Here is a 22,835-nt window from a genome sequence, read left to right as displayed (position 1 = left end):
CCGAAAGAGGAAGAAAGAGAGGCTCACGGGTGGGTCTTTATTCAGAAGGACATGGCTGGCCGTTCTCTGAGGCCCTTGCTCCGAGACATAGATGGAATCGGCCAGAGGGAGCTCCCTCTCCCTCTGACTCCTGCAGAGACCCTTAGAGGTTGCAGTCAGAGGTCACTCTCCCCGTAGAGGGCACTGGAGAAGGCCACGTAGTCCAGGGCTCCAGCTGGAGCCCCGGAGCCCTTGTAGGGCGTCATACGACGGATGCAGTACTCGGCCTGCTCAGCGGGGAGCTCCCGCCGCAGCTCTTCGGGAGTGATGTAGTTCTGGGGGAGAAAGGGTTATTGAGGACCCACAGACCCTGGTCCTTGTCACAGCCTCCCAGCCCCCTCCGCCACCGGGACTCACCTTATCTCCTGCCAGGATCTTGAAGGAGGCCACAACTTGTTCAGCTGTGTCGGTTTCAGCTGTCTCTCGGGTCATGAAGTCGATGAAGGCCTGGAAGGTCACGACGCCAGTTGCGTTGGGGTCCACCATGGTCATGATGCGAGCAAACTCCACCTCTCCCTGTAGGGACAGAAGCCAGACACCGTTGTCTACTGTGGGTGCTAAAGCCAGAAGGCTCCTCATGTCCCCTCCGGGCACTGTCTAGCTCTGGCGTGACAGCCCGGGTTATAAAGCGCTCTCTTGCCTCCATGGACTGTGCCACAGCCTTGGCTCTGGGTGTACAGGGAATCCTCTCTACTCAGCGGAAACCTGCTTCTTGCCCCTGGCAATGCCCCCTGTTGCCCTTGAGTCCTGATCTTTTTTCTGGAGCTCTCTGTAGTGCTGTTTCTCTGGGTAAAAATGTCGCAAGCTCAGGCTTTTGGGTCACCTATAACCAAGTCCAAATCCTAGCTGCATCCTTGAGAAAGTTCATTTACCTGAGCCTTTAACAGCCCCTATGAGAAATGGGGTCATTCTGCCCAGCCCCAGTGGGCATGTGAAGCTAGGAGAGATACAGTAGGTGATCACGCTGTAGGAGAGAGGCTCTGATGGGACTCCCGTGACAAAGGCTGGGGGCACTCACCAGGTCATACCCCATGGAGATGAGGCAAGCCCGGAAGTCATCCGGCTCCATCATTCCGTTCCGCTTCTGTGGCACATGAGTGATTATCAGACTTGGTTGTCCAACCCCACCAGCCCCCAAGTCCACGACCCCACAGCGGTGGGCCCCTGCTGACCCGGTCAAAGTGGTTGAAGGATGCCCGGAACTCGTTGAGCTGCTCCTGGCTCAGGCCCTTGGCATCTCGGGTCAGTACCTGGTTCTCCACCTCATTGATAGTGCGGGCGATTGAGGTGAGCAGCTGCTCCCAGCCTACGCGGATGTGCTGAGAAACATGTGATGATTCAAGTCAGTAGGCGGCCGGTGCCTGGCCACCAGTTCGAGCTTCACTCCCAGTCCGCTGTGTGACCTGGGCAAGTCTTCCACTCTGTTGGGCCTTTGTCCCTATCTGGAGGTTCCCTAGGTGCTGAGTGACTGTCCGCAGCCCTTCCTGCCTTGAAGTTTGAGAACTTACTATGCACTAAGTGTTGATCACCCAGTCCTGGCCTGGCTTCAGATGGCCCTGTGACCCTGGACAGGTCAGTTTCCCTCGCTAGATCTCAGTATCCCTGCGGGCGCCCTGGGGAACTCAGCAGGCTGACCTGGGGTCCCCCCTGGGGCACACGTGCTGGGTCCCCCCATGGTTGCCCTGGGCTTCCCCAGCCAGCGCCGTCTCCCCGCCCCCTCTAAGCCGGTGCCCCTCACCTCCATGCTGTAGACCGTGTGCTTGTTGTCGAACACCAGGCTCTCCTGCAGCAGCTGGTGGTCCCCCTCCAGCCGGTCAATGTTGCTCTTATAGTTGATGATGTTCTGCTCCTGCTGCCGCAGCGCAGCCATCTGGTCCTCCAGAGAGCCGACCATCCCTGTGGCCAGGCGCCCCACCTCCTGTTGGGGGACACAGGCAGGATGAGCACTCCCAGGCCCCTGTGGCTCCGGCCTTGGCCTCACTCCCCGAGACGGCCCCACCCTCCGAGGCTTACCTCCACCTTCCCCTGGATCCAGGGCCCAATAGCATTGGCTTGAGCAGCAAACTGTCGCCGGAGCCTCTCGTTCAGCTGCTGCCGGGCGAGCTCTTCCTGCAGCGTCTGGTCCCGGCTGGGCACCAGCTTTCGGACCTAGGAAGAAGGGTGCTATGTGCCTGGGGCAGCTCTGGGAGCCAGACGATTGCTTTGAGGGGAGATGGGCTCCAACCCCTAGAAGAGCCCCTGCTACTCGGAGCCAACATGTCTGGGCTCATAAGGACAAGCTCTTGGGCAAGTCACATGACATCCAAGTTTGTTTCCTCATCTGTAAAATGGGGCCAGTGATACAACGAGATGTCCATACCCCAGGCTTAATTCTACTTCATATCAGGCCCTACAGGAAAACGCTGCTGTTAGGGCCATTTTGCAGAGGAGACCGTGAGAAGCAGGGCAATATATCCAAAGCCCCACGGAGGCTGTGACAGACCGCAGATCTGAAGACTAGAGTCTGAGGTTCCAAGGTGGTTAGAACACACAGGGTGGGTGGGTCACGGGCAGACTGACCATGTCCCATTTGGTGTTGATGTCCTGTGGTGTGAGGCTGATGTAGGGGTTGGTGGTGCCGGGCCGCAATCCGTATGTTTGGCAGATCTTCTGGATCTCCCCCTGGATCCCCAGGATGGCTCCTCGCTCTCGGTCAGCCTCCGGCAACGTAGCTTTGAATTGCTCGTGTGCAGTCATCAGGCTCTGGGCAGGGCGGGCGGGAGGCGTGAGCCCGCACCCTCCAGTTCCCGCAGCCCACATGCTGCAGGCGCCCCCGTGGGTCCGCAGCGGGCCTCCTGTCTCCCAGCCTAGCATCTGGGGACTGGGGCTTCCCTCTCGTCTCCATGCCAAAGAAAGGGCTGACGGGAGTCGAGGCCCGCTTCCCTGTCACCCCATCCAGCACCCCCCAACCTGGAACCCTGCATCTACCTGGGTCTCCTCCACCGAGTGCACCAGCCACACGTCCTGCAGGTCCTCCACAGCCCCGTCCAGCCAGTTGTTGAAGGGCGCTGCCCGCCGGGCAAACTCCAGCTGCAGCTGGTCGATGGTCTCTAGGAGCTTCTCCATCCGCTAGGGGCCACGGGGTAGCAAGTCAGCAGCCTGCCCAGCCAGCCCGCACCGGCCTCCAGCCTCCAGCCCCCAGCTCCCTGGCCCCCAAACCCACCTCCAGTGCGTCCCTCCTCTTCTGGGTCAGTGTGCCCAGGGTGTCCCACTGGTCGCAGATGGCCTGGCAGCGGCTATTCACGGAGGCCGCCTCGTGGTAGTCCAGCTCACTGCAGGCCAGAAAGGGGATGAGGAGGGGGTCAGACCACAGCCTAGATTTCCCGGACTACCGTCCTGGGGCTGGAAACTGTGCACCAGATGGTGACGGTGCAAGGGAGCCAGGCAGGCAGGTGTGGGTGAAACAGGGCATTCATTCCTGGGGGGTGGAGGTGGGGGTTCCAGTGCCTTCGTTGGGTAGGGGGCGTGCATGGGTCCTGAGCTCCAGTCCCTTGCGGAGTGTGTGGGGGGGGTGCGAAGATGCGAGAAGGGGTGGGTTTAGAGGAGGAGGTGGGGAAGCCAGGGCAGGTGGGGAGATTTGAGCTAGCAGGCTGAAGGGGGCCACCAGGTTAGGGCCGTGGGGGTGGGGCAGGAACGGGGAGGGAAGAGTGTGGGTGCCGCATCGGGGACAGGGTTGGAGGAGGAGGAGCAGAGCAAGAGGTCATGGGGAAAGACATGGCACCCAGGCAGGGTTCCTGAACTGGGAAAAATGAAGTCTTGCGTAGGGCAGAGGGGAGCAGGGCAGCGAGGGGCAAAGCCAGGTAAGGTAGTTGTCCCCGCAGGGGGCAGGCCCAGAGGCAGGCCACGCCTACTTGAGCTCCTGGGCCAGCGCCGCGATGTGCTCCACTCGGTCCTGGTGCGCTGCCAGGTCGCTCTCAAAGGCCTCATGGCGCCGCAGCAGGGCCCGAACCTCCTGCAGGGAGGCCGACTCATAGTCGCGCTGGCTCAGCACATCCTCCTTCCCTACTCGGAGAGAGGCCGGGCTCAGGTCACCCAGCAGCGGCCAAGGCGGGAGCTGGGTTTTGGAGCAGTCTGGGTGACCGTGCAGAGTCCTCCCTCGTCTGCGAAATGCCGGTGGTTATACCTGCCCAGCTCATCCTAGGGGTCTGTTCTGCCATGCCAGAGTGATAAATGAAGGTCCTGGGCATGACCTGTAAATGACGTCAGTGTCCCTGATCCCACACATCTCACGGTGGCCCTTGGTACAGTTTGGGCCTTCCAGGATCGTGAACTACCTCCCAACGACTCTGAGCCCAGGGAGCCCCTGGCCTGGTTTCCTGGGTTCACCAGGTTCTCCAGAGCCTGGCACAGTGCCTGCCACTTGGCAGACCTTCTAGGAATACCTGTTGGATGAATGAATGATGAATGTGAAAATGCTATGAGAATGAATTACATTACACAAATAAAACCATAATAATAATAATAAACGCAGTCCCTACTATTTATGGAATGCACCTGTATTTTGCAGAGATCCTACGAGGCTTAAAGATTCAGAAACTGGGGTGCCTGGGTGGCTCAGTGAGTTAAAGCCTCTGCTTTCGGAACTGGTCATGATCCCGGGGTCCTGGGATCAAGCCCCGCATTGGGCTCTCTGTTCTGCGGGGAGCTTGCTTCCCTTCCTCCCTCTCTGCCTGCCTCTCTGCCTACTTGTGATCTCTGTCTGTCAAATAAATAAATAAAATCTTAAAAAAAAAAAAAAGATTCAGAAACCTCCTCAGAGTCCCATAAGCAGGTGTATACTTAAGGAGTTCTTGTTTATATCAGACCATTGTTATTCTTCATGTCCATAATCCATTACTAATGTTTGTTATTTTTAGGCAGGGCTCACTTATCTGTAGGATGAATCCCTGATAAAAGACAGAATGAATGCTTTCATGCGGAGTGATGTATGTGACTCCCGCAGTATCCTGCCATGGATATGCTGAGTCCAACATAAGTGCTGTTAGGGTTGGGGACTCACCTGCCACCGGTACAAACAAAATGCTACATGACCAGTGAATCAGAGCAGACCTACAGGAGGCCGGAGCCCGGCAACAGGGGCCCAAGTTTACAGATGGAGAAACTGGGATCCAAAGAGGAGCCGTGACTCTGCTGCACAGCAAGTCAGGGTGTTTCTAGAAAACTGGTCCCCACCTTCCTGCCAGGACACCTGTTCCTGACCTGTGCATTTTGTCAGGGTCCCCTCCCTCCTCCCATACCGGTCTCCACCCCGGGACAGACTCAAGCCCCATAAGGTGTACCTACCTCGGGTCCAGGCTTCGTGCAAGGAGGCCTTCTGTTGGAATTTCTCCGCCAGGTGCTGGAGCCGCTGCAGGCGTCTGATCTCCGAGAGCAGCCAGTCCTCGTAGCCCTTCTCTGCTTGCTCCAGCCCGCGCCATGCGTTGGCGATGTCCTGTGGGGCAGGCAGAGGCGCCTTGCAGCATGGTTCGCCCATTGTACAGATGGGGACCCAGAGCCCTATGTCACCCGGAGGATGTGGGCAGAGTGGGGGTGGCTCACCGAGACGAGCTTGCCCTCGGAGGGCATGAAGGCAGGCCGGTGGCTCAGCCGCAGCTTGGTCTGTAGCGTATTGAAGTTGATCTCCAGCTGGCACTTCTCCTGCACCCGCGGCGGCTTGTGCAGGCGCCGGTAGTCGCGGAAGTCCTCCAGCTTGCGCTGCATGGCGCTCATGCTGGGCTCGCCCACGCGGTTCTCCAGCCATGGTACGGTGCGGCGGATCCACTCCAGCAGCTGCCAAGGCCAGGCAGGTGCGGCGCAGAGAGAGCAGAGCTGGCCGGCTCGCCCCGCCCGGCTCTCACCCACCCACGCCCGGGCTGTGGCCAGAAGGCCAGGCCCCGAGCAGAACGGGGGTCCCCACTAATCAGGGAAGGAGCCAATGTCAACCTCTGAGCCTAGTCAGGGACCAGTATAGGCCGGCACAGAGCAAAGGGCCATGAGAATGCCTAAATATGGGTGAGTGGGTAAAGGACAGAGTGAACGAATGAATGGGGAGTGACTCCGTGAATGACCAGGAGCTTGGACAGCCAGAAGCGGGGGAAGGACAGCCAGCGTTGGGGGACCACCGGTGTGGGAAGGGGAAGGGCCTTCTCTGGCCTCATCTCACCTCACTGGCAAGCTTCTCATACTCTTCCATCAGCTTCTCATTCTCCTGGTTCACGGCCAGTACCTTGCAGATCCTATTGGCGGCCGTTTCTGCCTGTCGTGGGAGTCGGAAAAGGTGGCCACTAGAATAAGCTGCAGCAGGCACCCTAACCCAGCCTTCCTCCGTAAAGCCCTTAAAACCTGGGTCTGTGCAAATAGGGCAGCACGTCTTTTTAGATGAGGAGGGAGCTTCCAGGCCAGATGCCTCTGCTCCTGGGTTCCCCAGAGACTGTCTAGGCAGCTGGGACAGTGGCACTCCCGCCCACGTGGGGCCCAGCACCTCCAAATGTTGGGATGCCACCAGCGTTGGGCCCCTCGGTCCACACGCTCAGCCCAGGCAGCAGCAACCAGGGCCCCCTTACCTGCTCAGCCCCGGCGAAGGCATGGTAGAAGCAGGAAACATAGGTCATGATGGCCTTCTCATCAGGCTTTGGGGTGTTCACGATGTCTAGGGGATGGCATTGGGGTATGTATTGGCCAAAGCCAGGCTTGGGGAATGGGCTCACACCCCTAACCAGGCAGAGAGCTCCCTGGACACAGGAGGAGTGCAGACATCTAGTCACAGCCACCAGCTGCCAGCTACCCCAAACCCAATAGTCTACCTCTTCCCCAAAGCCCTCTCTGATCGCCCCAGGGCCCAGGAATCTTGTCCTCTATGGGGTGAGTGAGCAGATGCGACAGGCCTCGAGAAGCAACAGCCCACGCTGCCTGGTGTCTCCAACCAGCCCATTGCTCTGTGGGTCCATCCATCTGTCTTTTCCCTAAGTTCTCAGCCATTGGTGCCCACACATCTAGGGCACCAGACACAGTCGGTGTTCAGAAAATATTTGCTGCCTCAGTTGACTAGAGCCTTGCTTGGGCAGGACAAGAGGCAGGACCTGCCCCAAGGAGCTCCCATGCTCCCAGGTGAGCCAGGTGATGGAGATATGAACCAAAGGATGGTGCCCCAGGGAAGGGGAAGGAGGGGCTGCTTCCACTGGCTGGAGAGGGGCAGGGGGCAGGAGAGAGGGCTCCTGGGGAGGGCGTCCTGGGACAGGAAGGATTTTTTACTAGAGGGCAGACTGAGGAGGGAAGAGCAGGGGCGGGGGCAGGGGTGGTGGAGGCTGGACTGTGCCTCTGGTCCGTAACTGGAGTCCTTGCCTGGGCGGGGCTTCGTCTCACCTTCTGCATCCAGCATCCTGGGGATGTCCAAGTATTTCTCAGCTACCTCGAAGGCAGTGTTAAGGTTGCCAACGGGGTCATCCTAGGTGGGTTGGAGCAGGGACAGGTGAAATGTCAGCCGAGGGCAGAGGCTGGGGAGTCGGGGCTAGGGGTGGCCGAGGCCCACCTTGCGCAGTTTGGCGTAGTCAATGAGGTCGGGGCGGTGTCGGTGGATGAGAGCACAGAGGGCCAGGCCATCCTTCCAGCTGGACCGAGAGAAGGGGGATCAGGCCTGGAGTCAAGCTGATGCCCGTCCTCCCCTTACTCCAGGAGGGTCCCCATCAGGACAGCCTCATCAGTAAGACGGAGCAGAGTCTCAGCTCGTCGGCTTGGCACCAGAGGCCCTTCATTACCAGACTTGGACCATCTCCTTGAAGCTCATCATGATTCCTTCCCATACCCTGTGCCTGGGTCCCACCACTAGCTGGATGTTGTGGGCCTCCCGGTTTTTGGTCACATGGTTCCTTGTGAATGAAACGCCCTTCTCGGGATGTCTCCAAGGAGCCCTCCCTCAGTTCAACATCCACCGAGTCCTCCTACACCCAGACACCATTCCAGGACCTTGGCTGTGAGGGCCCCTCCCCCGGGGCGTGTGCCGTAGAGCCTGGCAGAGGCCTGTGTGCGTGTGCCGACCGCAGACAGACCTGGTATGGAAATTCTGCACGTTGACGTTGCGGTAGGGCGCCGTCTTCCGCTGGCACCACAGGAGCAGGCCTTCCTTGGCGGAGGTTTCTGGGCAGGGACGGAGACAAGGGTCAGCGGGGGAGGAGGCGTCTGGGGCCAGCCCTCTCACCCTCCGGGCTTCCCCGCCACTCACCCTCCACAGAGATGTCCTGGATGGCGAAGCGGAGGATGATGGTCCAGATCATGCCCAGGGTCATCTTCAGGTTCCCGTCCACAATCTCTGCAGCGCGGGGGACGTGCGTGACTTCCATCTGGCATTCAAGGCCTGTACTGCCTCAGCTGCACCCCCCGCCACACTGCGCTCCATGCCTTGGCCCTCGGCCCCCAGGCCAGAGCTGGCACCTAGTCAGTGTTCAATCATGGAGCACCTGCTGGCCCCGGGCACAGTTAACAGTCCCTCCTAGGAGGCTCTGGCGGTTACCCCCACAGTTGAGAAGACAGGCTCCCGGAAGTGACGTGCTGACGTCAGGACGGCCCTCTGCTCCCCTCCCGGGCCTCCTCCTGCCCCCTCCTCACCTTCAGCGCCGATGGACACCAGCTTAACCCCCTTGCTGGCAATGAAGTCCAGGGCCTTGTTGACATTGGCGATTTTATGGAAGCGCATCTTGCCTTTGTCTGGCCTGGGCAGCCTCTCTCCTGGGGGTCAAGGGGAGAGGTCAGGGGCCAAAAGTCACAAGAAGAAGCTGAAGACACTGTCCTCAAACTTCCACCTCCCCCTCAAGGTCCCCTCATGCACGGGGCTGTCGTGTCCCCCCAGTTTCCTGGATTCCCGTAGGTCCTAGGGTCCTTGTGCCTTGATTTGCATCCTTACCTGAAATGACCTCCAAGAGCAGCATGAGTTTGAGGCCATTGCGGAAATCCTCCTCGATGTTTTCAATCTGGGTGCCAGCCTTGCGCAGGTGTGAGTTGCACCAGGCAGTGAAGGTCTGGGGGCAGAGGACAGCACTCAGACCCTAGCCCTGGGTCTGGAGGACACTGGGGACAAGCTGAGAGGGCTGGCCCCAGAGTCAAGTCCTGGCTCAGCCACCGACGTGCTGTGCGCCTAGGACTGGTCCCTTTTCCTCTCTGAGTCTTTGTTCTCCTGGAAAAGGAGAAATGGGCTCGAGGCCCCACACAGGTCGGAGTCTGGACTTGGGGCATGCCAGCTATGGCCAGCCTTAAGCCCTGCAGGGGGTTTTAGAAGCCTGTAAAGCATGTACTCCAAAGTGTGAGACCCTCTGTGGGCTGAGGGGGTGTAACACTGCCCTTCTAACAGCTGAACCGTCCTGGACTGAAGCACACCCAGTTCTGAGGGTTTTGCCTGAAGGACTGTGCACCTGCATTATTGTGCTCTCAGCCCCACGGGCCTCCCGGAGCTGTTGTGAATCGGCCTCCAAGTAGAATGTGAGGGTACAAGATCTTTCCAAATCATGGAGGACACCAGGACCAGCCTGACCCAGTTCCCGGAGGTGACTGCCCTTCCTCTCTCCCCAGAGTCAGTCCCAGCTTCCATCCGGGATGGGAGGGCTGCTGTGCAGCTCTGTGTATATTGGGGATCAGGGTGACCTGCAGCCTGATACAGCAGCTCCACCAACCTACTGAACCCTTAAACCCTGCATTCTGCCATCAGCTGTAAGGTGCTTGGTAGAGTCTCTCCTTGGGCTCCAAACCCAGCTGAGATGCTCACTCACTGTGACCTGGAATATACACTTTGCCCTTTCTTGGGCTCATTTGTACAATTAACTGGCCAGACTTCATGATGTCCCAAGGTCCTTCTTCCTCTAGTCGGGTAGGATTCTAGAATTCAGAGCATTCCCCCACACAAAGCAATCAATCCTGGAAGATGGCCCTGGAAGTCCTTTGGGATTATTCCCCTCAGCCAGTTTCCTTCCCTGAGACCAGCTTTTTTGCTGCCCTAGAAGCTGGACATGAAAGATAATGCTTTAAATTCTTGACGAACTGTCATTGCTAAGGAAAGGGAGTGAGTTTCCCATCACTGGAGGTGTACAAGCAAGTGCTGAGCACTACTCGATGGGGCCCAAGCATGGGAGAAGGCAGTTGGATTCTCTGTAGTTCCCTCCAACCCTGGAGTCTGAGACGCTCTGGGTCTAGATAAAGCAGGGGGAAAGGCGGGACTGGGTGTGGCCGAAAGCGCATTCTTTCATGTGACAAACATAACTTACTGAGATCGGGTCCCTGCCCTAAAGGAGCTCACAGTCAATCAAAGGGTCACGTTGGTCTGAGAAATGCTGGGAGAGACTAGCGTCAGGGAGAAGAGGGAAGGGTTCTTCGAAACGGGCAGGGGACCTCTTGGGGGAAGGCTCATATTTGATCTGAGCTGCAAAGAAAGATCAGGAATTATTCAGACAGAGAAGGGCAGGCAAGGGCATTTCAGGCAGGGGCAGCCACACAAGGCAAGTGCTCGGCGCTGAGAAACAGTTGCTAGGTTTGTGGGGTGACAGCTATCTGGGTGTCGCTGGAATGAAGCTGGGGGTGTTGGGGTATAAGAAGCGAGAGGCGGGCCGGAGGGGCAGCAGGGGCCAGGTCATGCACGGTCTGGGGTGCTAAGCCAGGGAGTTTCAACTTGATCTGACGGCAACAGGGCATCAGGGAAGATTTGGGGCAGAGGGAGGTGGGCAGAGCTGAGTTGCAGAAAGCTCTTTCTGGTGGCAGAGTGGAGGCAAACGGCTTTGGAGAACAGGAGGGAGACTTGAGAAGGTGGTGGGGGGGCGGCAGGGAGGGGTGAGAAGGGGTTTTAGGGAGGGGAATAGGGCAGGGTCAGAAACACTCTTCCTTGCTGCGGTGTAAGCTTCCTGAGGCAGAGGCTTTATTTTGTTTATTTTGTTTCCCGCTGAAGTCCTGACACCTGACACAGTGCCTGGCCTGGAGGAGGAGCTCCCTAAGAGATACTGAATGAATGTTTTGGAATGAGGTTGAACCAAGAGGACTCCGGCATCAGGCAGGAGCAGGAGGGAGCGCTCCCAGTCACGGGTGCAAGGGCAGGGCTAGAGCGGGGCTAAGCTGAGTAGAGTAAGACATACTCAGGCTGGAGGAGAAGGAAACTCCAGAATGGCTACCTTCCAAAGATGCTGATGAATTTACGGAACATCGAGGTTGTGCCGCCGTTGAATGAATGGACGAAGTGGGTGGCTGTAGGCTGGGTTGGAAGGGTATTCCTGGTATTTTGTTAAACGATGCAGGCAAATTACAGACTAGCATGTGTCTCATGAAGGGCATGCGGACCTGGATCTGAGGGAAACCTGGTGGGTGGGGTGGGGGTAGGAGCTGCTGCAGAGCAGATGGCGGTGGGAGCCAGGGGCAGCGATGACATCACTGGGAGACTGCCAGGCCCAGGGACCGCAGCCCTGCTTGGAGACAGGTGCAGGAGGAGCCAAAGGGGAAGCATGGCACTGGGGGCACCCCAGCTTAGTCAACTGAGCCTCTGGGACTCTGGGGTCATCTCCTGTCATCCAACCCAGCAGAGGTGCTCTGATTCTAAATCCTAGGATTCTCAGATCCTGCAAATTCCACTGAGCGCTCCTGCTCCCTGCCCTTTCCTGGAGTCACACACTGTTGGCAAAGGCTCAGTAGGGTCTAATGACTTCATGGAGTCCTCCCTCCCCCTGGTCTGCCACTCCCCAAAGTCTGCTCACTCCAGCCCGGATCATTTTCTCTTTTGGGAACCCAGGTGTCCTGCCCCCTCCACTTGGGAAAGTCTGGGAGTGAAAATAGATCAGGAAGGGGGACCGAGTGCCCTACAAGGCTGGGCCTGGGCAGCAGCTGCCCATGTGCCCCACTCCAGCTCCCCCAAGCCGCTGCCTCAGCATAAAGAGTCCATCTGGCCGGAGAGTCAGGTTACTGTGTAAGGGGACCCAGGCTCCCCTCTTCCTTGACCTTGTGGCCTTTTCAGCAGACTTAGGGCCCCTTCGGTGGGGAGGGGTATCTTGGGAAGGAGTGGGGGTGGGGCAAGCAAGGCGCAAAGACCCTTAAGTTGGGGAGGAAAGCCCTATTTTCTGAGAGTATATGATTTGGGTCCTATCTCTGCCCTTTTCTGGGCCTCAGTTTCCTCATTTGACAATTGGGATGGGTGGCAATGAACCCCAGGGTGGAGAGGATAGATATGGGAGAGTCCCACCGGTTCTGGGATGGTTCTCTCCTCCCCCACACTCCAGGTCCACTAGTTGCCGCTATAAGTCCTCAGGGTGGGGTCGTAAGATATTCAACTAGAGAGTTGGGGGTCCGAGAAGAAAGATTATTTTCCCCACACTCCCCAAACTTGGATCTCCTGGGCTTCACCCAAGCCCTTTTCACCAGCAGAAGTGGGACAGTACGTCCAAGGTAATGAACTCCTGGGAGGTGGGGACCCGAGAAACTCTCCTTGTTATCCTAAACCCCTCCTGAGGGCTCCCAGCCCTCTCTTCCAGCTCTGGGAGACAGTGGAGGACTGATGGGCAGAGCCCAGGCTAGGGAGTGGCACTCTGGGTCTAGATGGGCTCTGCCCCCCAACTTGCCGAGATGCCAGGGACAAATCGCCCGCCTTCTCAGGCCTCAGTTTTGCCATCTGAAAATGGGTGAGCACTCACTTTCCGCTGCTGCTTCTCCCAGGCCGGGTCGAGCAGTAGGTCGCGGTCCCAGTCCTCCTCCTGTTCCATGTACTCGCCGCCCCCGCTGCCGCCCACGAAGGGCCCCTCCCCGACCCCCAGACCCTCGGGCTGCATAACCATCATCATCTTGCTAGGGCTCCTGGCTCCGCACCGCTCGGCGCTCTCCGGAACACCGGGGCCGCGTTAAGTAGCGCCCGGCCCAGCCCCGGATCGTATTCGCGCTAAATATGGGGGAGGAGGGAGGGGCCGGATGGGGGCGAGGGTGCTCGGGTCTGGACGAGGCAAGTGGTTGCCCTGGGACCAGGGACTGCAGGATTTGGGGGCGCTGGGGTGGATTCTATGGCGGAGATTCGAGGTTCCCGTTCCGGCGCCGCCTCTTGGGCGCTGTGTGACCGTGAGAAAGCCCCGCTCCTCTGTTTCCTCGCGTGGACAACGGAGATATCGATAATAGTAGCGACTGTAGGCCGCTCTAGAAGCTGCGCCTTAGTCCTCCTGACCGTCTCTCTGCGCCGCGCAGGCGGGAAACAGAGAACCCTATCCCCATTTCACAGTCCGAAACACCGAGGCGCCGACCTGTTCGAATGTTTTCTGGGGTGATGGAGACACTCGAGCACGGGGAGGGGTTCCAGGCCAGCTGGATGAGCCGGTGCAGGGCTATTAATATCGGGGCGGCTGGGGGCTGAGGGGGAATGTGCTGAGCCGGGAAACCCCGACGGCACCGAGGCTGCAACTCAATCTTCCAAACCAGCCAGCGAGGCCAGAAGGCGGGGCTTCTGTGGGAGGGGCGGGGCTCCGTGGGCGGGCGTGGCCACAACGAGCAAACCCCGCCGGCTCTAGCGCCTGGCGGATAAGCTTCCCCGAGGCTCCTGCGGCCGTCCAATCACATGTCTGCATCTGCCGGCGCGCCCCGTGACGCTAAACTCCGTTCGGAGCTTCTATTGGTGTAGCAGGCGTCCGTCTGCCACTATCTCCGCCCCAATACGGAAGCGTCGGGGTACTCGGGATCCGACTGCGGGTGGGTCCAAGCCATGGGGCAGCCCTGGGCGGTGGGGACCGGAGAGGGGGCGCCCGCGCGGCTGCCTCTGGTGCTTACCGCGCTGTGGGCCGCGGCTGTGGGCCTGGAGCTGGCCTATGTCCTGATTCTGGGTCCCGGGCCGCCCCCGCTGGGACCCCTGGCTCGGGCCTTGCAGCTAGTGCTGGCCGCCTTCCAGCTGCTCAACCTGCTGGGCAACGTGGGGCTCTTCCTGCGCTCGGACCCTAGCATTCGGGGCGTGATGCTGGCCGGCCGCGGTCTGGGCCAGGGCTGGGCGTGAGTGGGGCGCGGGAGCTGGGGGTTGGGGTGGGGTAAGCAGGAGCTTTGGACACGGGGAGGTGCCCTAGGACCAGAAGCTGTTAGAACGAGATTACAATAGGATCCGCTCGTTAGCGCCAGAACACCCTTACAGTCTGGGATGGTAGATCCAGAAGAAATACCATTCATTCACTTGCAAATATTTAATGAGCACCTACTACGTGCAAGGTACTGTTCCGGCCACTGGAGGTCCAATAGCATAGATTACTGACCACCTGGAGGTGATTCCAGTGGGGGGGGGGCAGGTGATAAGCTATAGGTATATAAATAAGGGAATTACGTAGAATGTCAGAAGATGGTATGGAAACAAAACGTAGGGCAGGGTAGAGTGTGTCCGGGTTGCAGTTTTAAATAGGGTAGTCATACTTTAAGGACCTGGGGGAGTTAGCCATGTGGGAATCTGGGGGAGAGCATTCCAGGTAGAGGGAACAAACAATGCAAAGAGCGAAGCAGTTATGTGCCTTGCATGTTCCAGGAACAGCAAGAAGACGACCAGTATGGCTGGTGTGGAGTGAAAGGGAGGGGTGGAAGGGTAGAGATAGAAAGACCCTGTAGGACACAGAGGGTTTTGTGTTTCACTGCCAGTGAGATAGATGGACAGCCATTGTAGGATTTTGAGATGAGGAGGAGGACACGACTTAGATTTTTTTTTTTTAAGGTTTTATTTGACAGAGATCACAGGTAGGCAGAAAGGCAGGCAGAGAGCAAGGAAAGGAAGCAGGCTCCCAGCTGAGCAGGGAGCCCAATGCGGGGCTCCATCCCAGGACACGGAGATTATGACCTGAGCCGAAAGCTGAGCCTTAACCCACTGAGCCACCGAGGCGCTCCCACGACAGATTTTTAAGGATCAGACGATACCAGGAGGAACCGGAGCTGGGATCAATCAGGGAGAGAAGTTAAGAATCTGATGCGGTAATCAGGGGAGAGTTCATGGTGACTTCTTCGAATGTGGTGACCACGGAGGAAGTGAGAAGTTGGCTCCCGGATGTTGGAGGCAGAGAAGAGCCTTAAGACTGGGCTGTCCGAGCTGCAAGAGTCCTGGCACCTTCATTGCTCGAGCTGGAAGGGCCCAGGAAGGGGTGTCCGGCCTGCGTTTATGGACGATGGGGTCGAGGCTGTTAGGGCAGTGGCTGTGCCTGTTTCTCCAGGGTGGGCTCCGAGGCTGAGCGGGCACGATGGGGTGCATTCCGAGCTGCTGGCAGAACTGACGCTGTGGTTCCTTCCCTGCAGTTACTGCTACCAGTGCCAGAGCCAGGTGCCACCGCGCAGTGGGCATTGCTCCGCCTGCCGCGTCTGCGTCCTTCGTCGGGATCACCACTGCCGCCTGCTGGGCCGCTGCGTGGGATTCCGCAACTACCGGCCCTTCCTGTGCCTGTTGCTTCACGCAGCAGGCGTCCTGCTCCACGTCTCTGTGCTGCTGGGCCCGGCCCTGTCTGCCCTCCTGCGAGCCCACGCGCCCCTGCACACCGCTGCCCTCCTCCTGCTGCCCTGGCTCATGCTGCTCACAGGTGGGGAGCTTGGGAGGTGCCCACAGAGACGGAGGCCCTTGCAGTGGGCCATTCTGGTGGGGGAGGGGATTTCTGGCTGGTTCTCCTGGTTACATCTTGGGGAGCCAGTTCCAATGTCATTTATGGGGGGTGAGGGCAGCCTTGGGATTTGACTGGTTATGCGGTACCGTAAAATACAGGGCCTTGACACAGGTACAGAGTTCTAGCTGGGAGAATCAGGCAAGGATTCTAGGTGTTGGCAGAGAAGGAAGGACTGGTGGGAGTTGGGGGCAGTGTTGGAGTGGGGAGGGAGCATTCTCAGTGAGGGGAGCCGCCTGAACAAAGGCATGGAGGTTGGGCAGGGGGTAGCTTCAGACTGGATGGTGGAGACCATCCCTGCATGCTGGTACGAGGAGGGAGAGCCCTGACTTGCCTGGACACTGGGGAGCCGGTGAGAGTTACAGGCAGAGGGAAGCCCAGTCTTTGGAAGTTGGGAGGTGAAGATACGGATCAGGAGGCTGACTGACAGGCCATGTTCTGCATGCCACAGTTACTCCTCCCTGATCACTCTGAACAGTGGCCGTGTCTCCTCATCCTCTCCAAGCCCGGCTCTGGCCCCTCCCTGCAGCCCGGAGGGGTTGGGGGAAGGCCTTGGGAGGCCCCGTGGGGCTGTCAGTGTCTTGCTGTGACCACGCTGGCTCTCTGAGCAGCCCTCCTCTGCCTCCTCGATGACCCAAAGTGTGTCACGCCGTGAGCCGGTCACCCCCTCTCTGCTCCCCACCCCCTCTCCCAGCCGGCTCTTACTCTTACACTCCAGGACGCCTGCCCCGTGAGCTCCCGGCCCTCGCCTTTCTGTCCACCAACACCTTCCTTCACCACCTCCGCGTCCAGCCTAGACCCCTCATTTCCACCATTCTCCTGCCAACGTCTCAACCCTCTTGGCTCTGTCTTCCATGGTGCCTTTCTGTCTTCTGTCTGCTGTCGCTGGGTGCTGTGAGCTGGTACTTTGGGGCCATGGGTCCCATGTCACATTCATGGCCGCTGACCCCAGCTGGCCCTCACTCGTGCCTGGCCATGCTGGTTCCTCATAAGCTCGCTCCCTCTAATGACTGTGGCTCCAACCTTCCCACTTCCTGTTCTTCCAGGCCCCATCTCTCTTGAAATCTGTCATGGAGAAAATGTCAGCGGGTATGTCCGCTGTCCCATTCTCAGATCCGAAGCCAGGCTGACTGACCCCAGCTTCTCCTGGTGTCTGGCCCTTTGTCCCTGCTTGGAAGCCTCACCATGGCCTGCTTTTTCTCCTGCTGAACCAGTGCCCCTCCACTGGCTTTTCCCACCTGTACAGACCCTCTCGTCCCCACACATCCTCCTCCTCCCTAGCTCTTGCCTCTGGCTCCTCTCTTAGCAGCCATGCTTCTTGAAGGACTTCCCCGGACTCATAGGCTGCTTTTCCTCACCTCTCACTGACTCCTGTACCTGCTTCAAACTGGCTTTTGCCCCCCTCCCCCTCCTGAGAATGCCTCGGTCCCCACAAAGCCCAGAGGACCCTTTTGAGGTCTCTTTGCTTCACGAGACCTTTCTGCCGCATAAAACTGCTGGCCTCTCACTTCCTGGAAAGGCTGTACCCCGGGCATCTCCAGAAGCTCATACTGCAGGGTTTTCTCCCTAAAGTTTTGGTTTCCCTCTCTTCTGTTGATTGGGTCCCAAAGGACCGGGTCTCCTGATGCTGAGGTCGTGGTGCTGCTCCCACCCTCTCTACACTCTGGCGGGTCTTGGAACCACCTATGCCAGCCACCTGCAGGTCTGCATGTTGGGGTTGGGCTTCTCTCCAGAGCTTCCAGAACCATCCACATACTCGTCTCACAGGCCCCTCCCCATCCTGCCTTACAACCGTCAAACAGAATGTTTTCTCCCCTCTTTGCCTAGCAAATACGTCCTTCAGACACCACCCAAGATGTCACTTGATTAAAACAGAGGAAATCCACTTCCTTTAGCCTCCGAAGTCCGCTTGGCATTTCCCCACATAGCCTCTCTTTTTTAATGAAGCGGAATTCATATAACATGAAATACGTCATTTTAACCCCTTCCTAGTACATTATCCAGTGGAATTTAGTACGTTCACCATGTGGTGCAGCCATCTCCACTGTCTAATTCCAGAACATTTTCATCAGTAGTCACTCCCCACTCCCCCTGAGTCCCCCAGCCCCTGTGTGTCTCTGTGGATTTGCCTGTTCGGGACATTTTACAGACGTGACATCGTTTATGTGCCCTTTGTGCCTGGCTTCTTTCACTGAGCAGAATGACAGCAGCCTGTAGGTCATTATTTCAGCAGCCTCGTAGTGACAGTCATCTGTCTGTCTGTGAGCAAGACACTGGGGTCAGAGCTGGTGTCCGCGTTCCTCCTGGTGTCTGCCACCACGTCTAGCATGTGGGAGGTGCTCACAGGTTTGTGATGAATGCAAGTCGGGTGTTGGGCAGGGGCTGTGTCTACCCAGGTCGCCGGCGTGGGCTGGCCAGGGAGTAGTAGCCCCTCGGTGTTCGCTGAGCAGAGGAATGAGCCCTGCTTTGTGGCGGAGGGTAGGGAGTCGAAGAAGGGCAGGAGCTGGGCTTCGGGGGGGCTGGGCTCGCAGCTGCCCCCTGACGCTCTTGCTTTCTCCTTACAGGCAGAGTGTCTCTGGCGCAGTTTGCCCTGGCCTTTGTGACCGACACGTGTGTGGCAGGTGCACTGTTGTGTGGGGCTGGGCTGCTCTTCCATGGGATGCTGCTGCTGCGGGGCCAGACCACGTGGGAGTGGGCTCGGGGCCAGCACTCTTATGACCTGGGCCCTTGCCACAACTTGCAGGCGGCTCTGGGGCCCCGCTGGGTCCTCGTCTGGCTCTGGCCCTTCCTGGCTTCCCCACTGCCTGGGGATGGGGTCACCTTCCAGACAGCAGCAGATATGGGCCTCGTGGCTTCCTGATTCCAGGAAGAGCCAGAGGTGTTCAGGGAGAAGGTAGCAGGAGACGGGGGCTTCTAACCCCTTTGGGGCCCAACTCCGGCCTCCAGTCCCATCCTTGGCCTTGCCCCTGCCCAGCTTGGACTCCGGTATCCAGGGCTTGGGTCCCGCAGCTCTGCCTCTGTTGGCCCCCCGAGTAGAGTGGATGGTTTGGTAAGGGGCTGCTTGGCCAGCCTAGTCACCCCTTTGTTGGGTTAATAAAGTGCCCACTTGGTTCTTGGACTCCCTCCATCTTTCTGGGTTTCTGGTCCTTCTCTATTGCCCGGGCTGCTCTTTCTGGTTTCCACTGATGGCCATGCATGGGAGCCACAGAATGCCTGACGGCTTAAGGGGCTGGGGCTCTGCCTCCTGTGGCTTTGGTGTAGTGGGTCTGGGGCAGCAGCAGACCAGGGCGGCGCAGGGTGACCAGGGAATGAGAATCCAGCATCCTCAGGTTCAGTGCTTTACGGTGAGAAGCATCTCCACCGGGCTGTGCCTCTCGGGCTGAACTGGTTCTGGGGGCAGCAGTTACGAGAGTTGATGTGGTAAGGTCATGGGGCAGTGAATGGAGGAGTCAGGATTTGAACCCAGATCTTTGTGCTTTCTCCTTCACCCTTGCCGGGCTGAGGTAAGTGAGTAGCAAAATTGAGGCAGAGAAATCAGGTGGGATGTTCAGGCATCGGCGGGATCCTGCTCAGAAGGCGAAGCTCTTCCTCCCTGGGCCCTTTGGGAGCTCCCTGTTAAATGTTTTTATTTAAATATAGTGAACAGGGGTGCCTGGGTGGCTCAGTGGGTTAAGCCTCTGTCTTCAGCTCAGGTCATGATCTCAGGGCCCTGGGATCGAGTCCCGCATCAGGCTCTCTGCTCAGCAGGAAGCCTGCTTCCCCCTCTCTCTCTGTCTGCCTCTCTGCCTACTTCTGATCTCTCTCTCTGTCAAATAAATAAAATATTTAAAAATAAATAAATAAATATAGTGAACAGACTTCCAGTTAAATGTGGCAGGTTTAAACACATGGGTTTACCTCTGTTTCCTTTTAAAATCTAAAATGATAGTAAAGACATAAAACATATATGTCCATAAGGATAAACAAACTAGAAGGGAAACAGGAATAGACCAGAGAGCCTGATGACATGCTGAAAGATGGGAAGAGGAGGCTCATTTCCTCTCTTACCAGAGAATTAGAAGTTAATTCCTAGAGGGAGGGGCCGAGAGGCAGCCAAACTGCGCCCCAGGGCCCTGGAGAGGCTCAGAAACTCCTGGCACCAAGAAGGCAGGGCTTGGGACTGACAGTAGGGACTGACCCAAAGTCTGTATGAGAAGCAGCTAGGTCACCCCTCCCCACCCAGGGTCCCCTTGCAGCCAGGCAACTACCCCTCTGGGTACAGGTGGGGGTCACCTGAAGAAGCTTGGGGTCTCAGGGGAGGGTGGGGGGTGAGGGGCTGGACCAAAAATGGGGTTAAGTGAGAAAGTCTACAGTTGCTGCCTGGGGTGGGGGAGATGTCATCCAGTGACAGCAGTCTTGTCGCCCAGGAACCCTCAGAGAGGCCCAACCTTCTGACAGGCCCTGTCCATACCCACAGAGCTTTGAGCTGCTAGGACTTCTTGGTTTCCCCAAATGGCATGTTCAATTGCTAGTTCTTAACAGTTAGGAATGTGGCGTGCCTGGCACTTGGTGCTGCACAGAAGCATTGGCCGACTTCTTGTTTCTTCCTCTGCTTTCTATTGTTTTTATTAAGTAGTAAGGAGATGCAAGAAAATATTTATAAAATAAACTCCCTCCCTCCCCCCATTTAAGAAATAGAGACCCTTTGAAGACCCTCTGGAAGCCCCCGCTGTGCCCTTCCCGGGTGGAGAAAACACTGCGCTGTCTTAAGCATTCCCTTGCTTTGCCTTGTAGTTGTATTACCTAGGTTTGTATTGGTTTTGCATGTATTTGAATTTCATGTAAATGGAACCATACCGTGTTTATTCTTCTGTGACTTGCCTTTTCACTCAATATTACGTTTCTGAGATTTATTCAGATGAATGTGTACAGCTGTAGGGCATTCCTTCTCCTTGGTGTATAGTGAGCCACTGACTATACCACAATTAATTTTTCTACTTTGTCCACCTCTATTGTATGACTCCTTAAGTCTTGGTCCTTGCTCTTCCATATAAATTTTGGAATGCACTTGTCAAGTTCCAGCAATAAAAAATCCCTTTGAGATTGTGAATGAAACCCAACTGAATCTATAGATCAGTTTGGGAAAGATCAACATCCATATGAAATTGAAATTGCATTTTTCAGTTCATGAACATGGTATGTCCATTAAATGTTTTCAATAAAATTATATACTTTTTCTCATAAAGATCATGCCTTTTTTTGGTTAGATTTATTATTTTTTTAAGATTTTTTTTATTAATTTATTTGACAGAGAGAAAGATCACAAGTAGGCGAGAGTCAGGCAGAGAGAGAGGAGGAAGCAGGCTCCCGCTGAGCAAAGAGCCCGATGCGGGGCTCGATCCCAGGACACTGAGATCATGACCTGAGCCGAAGGCAGCGGCTCAATCCACTGAGCCACCCAGGTGCCCCGGTTAGATTTATTATTATTTTGAGAGAGAGAGAGCATGAGTGTGGGGACGGAGGGGCAGAGGGAGAGAGAGAACCAGGCTTCCCTCCGAGCAGGGAGCATGATGCGGGGCTTGATCCCAGGACGCTGAGATCATGACCTGAGCCAAAGGCAGACGCTTAACTGACTGAGCTACCCAGGCGCCCCACAGATGGATTTTTAAAAATCTAGACAAGACTTTCTTCCAGTTAAAACATTTGGTCACTTAAATTTATTGCAATTAATGTACTTGGGTACATTATTTCTACCACTTGAGTTTGTGCTTTCTATTTGTCTCACCTTTTGTAGTTCTTAGTTTTTTACCCTTTTTATTTAAAGTTCCAGGGTGCCTGGGTGGCTTGGTTAAACCACTGCCTTTGGCTCAGGTCATGATCCTGGAGTCCCAGGATCAAATCCTGAATCAGCCTCCCTGCTCAGAGGGAGTCTGCTTCTGGCTCTGACCCATATCCACCTTTGCTTCCTCACACACTCTCAAATAAATAAAATCTTAAAAAAAAAAAAAAAGTTCTATGGGATGGAGTCCTGCATCGTGCTCCTTTCTCAGCAGGGAGCCTGCTTCTCCCTCTACCTGCTGCTCCCTCTGCTGTGCTTTCTGACAAAATCTTAAAAAAAGTTCCTTTTTGCTGGGTGCAGAATTCTAGGTTAATAGTTATTTCCTCTCAATATGTTAAAAATACTGTTCTGTCTTTTGGTTTCCATTGTTGCTGTTACATCAACTGTCATTTTTTGTTTTTCCTTTGAAGATACTTTTGTCTCCAATGCTTTTAGGATTTTTTGTCTTCAGTATTCTGCAGTTTACTGTTAAGTAAACTCACTGCGTGAGTTTGGTTTTCTCTGTATTTACCCTCATTAAATTCCTTGGGTTTCCTAATTCTGTGAATTGATGTCTTTCATCAGTTCTAGAAGATTCTTAGTCACACCTTCACATATTTTCTCTGTCCCGACTGAAGCTCTGATGAGACCTTTCTACTCCATCCTCATATTTTCTATATTTGGAATTCTGGATAATTTCTACAGATCTACCTTCCAGTTAGGTCTTTGTTCAGCTGTGAAACCCATCTATTGACTTTTTTTTAATGGTTGTGCCCATTCCTCCATGAGTTTTACACATCAAATATTTTATTCTCATTTCTAGTTTCGTTTACTTCTTTTTCAGATTTCCTTGTTCATTTTATATCTTCTCTTGCTCTCTACTTATATTTTAGGGTTTTTTTTTTTCTTTAAATATATTGAAGACACACATTTTACATTGTTTGGTAATTCCATTATTTTAAGCCTCTGAGGCCCGAGTACATGGGCTATTGTTTACGGTTGCTCCTCTTCACAATGTCTTATTTTCTTGCAATTTGTGGGTTTGACTAGGAGTTCATATTTCTTGGAATTTTATCAAGAGGGATTGTTTTTGAGAATGGGTCAATAGTAAATTCCTCCAGAGAGGAAAATGTGTTTCTCAGTCACCAGATAACAAATCCTGCACCACTTTATTTTTAAAAAAGATTTTATTTACTTGGGAGAGAGACAGCAAGAGAGAAAATACAAGCAGGGGGAGTGGGAGAGGGAGAAGCAGGCTTCACGCTGAGCAGGGAGCCCAATGCGGGGCTCAATCCAGGACCTCAGGATCACGACCTGAGCCGAAGGCAGATGCTTAACAACTGAGCCACCAAGGTGCCCCTGCACCACTTTATACT

At 56.1% G+C, this 22,835-nt stretch overlaps 2 protein-coding genes across 4 annotated transcripts; one reads left to right on the top strand and one right to left on the bottom strand.

The window, feature by feature from the left end:
• Window positions 1-23: 23 nt before the first annotated feature.
• On the bottom strand, window positions 24-13,478 carry ACTN3 (actinin alpha 3). The gene is made up of 21 exons (XM_082682568.1): window positions 12,705-13,478; window positions 8,954-9,068; window positions 8,659-8,778; window positions 8,276-8,362; window positions 8,103-8,190; window positions 7,586-7,664; window positions 7,420-7,501; window positions 6,621-6,706; window positions 6,221-6,313; window positions 5,617-5,847; window positions 5,362-5,509; window positions 3,930-4,080; window positions 3,242-3,350; window positions 3,007-3,147; window positions 2,599-2,781; window positions 2,053-2,187; window positions 1,778-1,957; window positions 1,212-1,358; window positions 1,058-1,123; window positions 397-555; window positions 24-314 (listed from the first exon to the last, which is right to left on the bottom strand). The coding sequence occupies exons 1-21, from the start codon at window positions 12,849-12,851 to the stop codon at window positions 156-158; spliced, it is 2,706 nt and encodes a 901-aa protein (XP_082538694.1). The 5' UTR covers window positions 12,852-13,478; the 3' UTR covers window positions 24-155.
• Window positions 13,479-13,693: 215 nt separating this feature from the next.
• On the top strand, window positions 13,694-18,785 carry ZDHHC24 (zDHHC palmitoyltransferase 24). Of its 3 annotated transcripts, none has more exons than XM_082748557.1 (3): window positions 13,694-14,034; window positions 15,307-15,584; window positions 18,227-18,785. In XM_082748557.1, the coding sequence occupies exons 1-3, from the start codon at window positions 13,754-13,756 to the stop codon at window positions 18,520-18,522; spliced, it is 855 nt and encodes a 284-aa protein (XP_082604683.1). In that variant the 5' UTR covers window positions 13,694-13,753; the 3' UTR covers window positions 18,523-18,785. The 3 variants fall into 3 exon arrangements, with proteins under 3 accessions (XP_082604683.1, XP_082604685.1, XP_082604684.1); XM_082748559.1 differs by having other exon boundaries at window positions 13,717-14,244; XM_082748558.1 differs by having other exon boundaries at window positions 13,717-15,225.
• Window positions 18,786-22,835: the final 4,050 nt, after the last annotated feature.

Source organism: Mustela nivalis (assembly GCF_964662115.1).
Source record: "Mustela nivalis genome assembly, chromosome: 9".
Classification (NCBI taxonomy): Eukaryota; Metazoa; Chordata; class Mammalia; order Carnivora; family Mustelidae; genus Mustela; species Mustela nivalis.
Note: the sequence above shows the minus strand (reverse complement) of the source record. Positions and strands in the feature narration are given on the sequence as shown.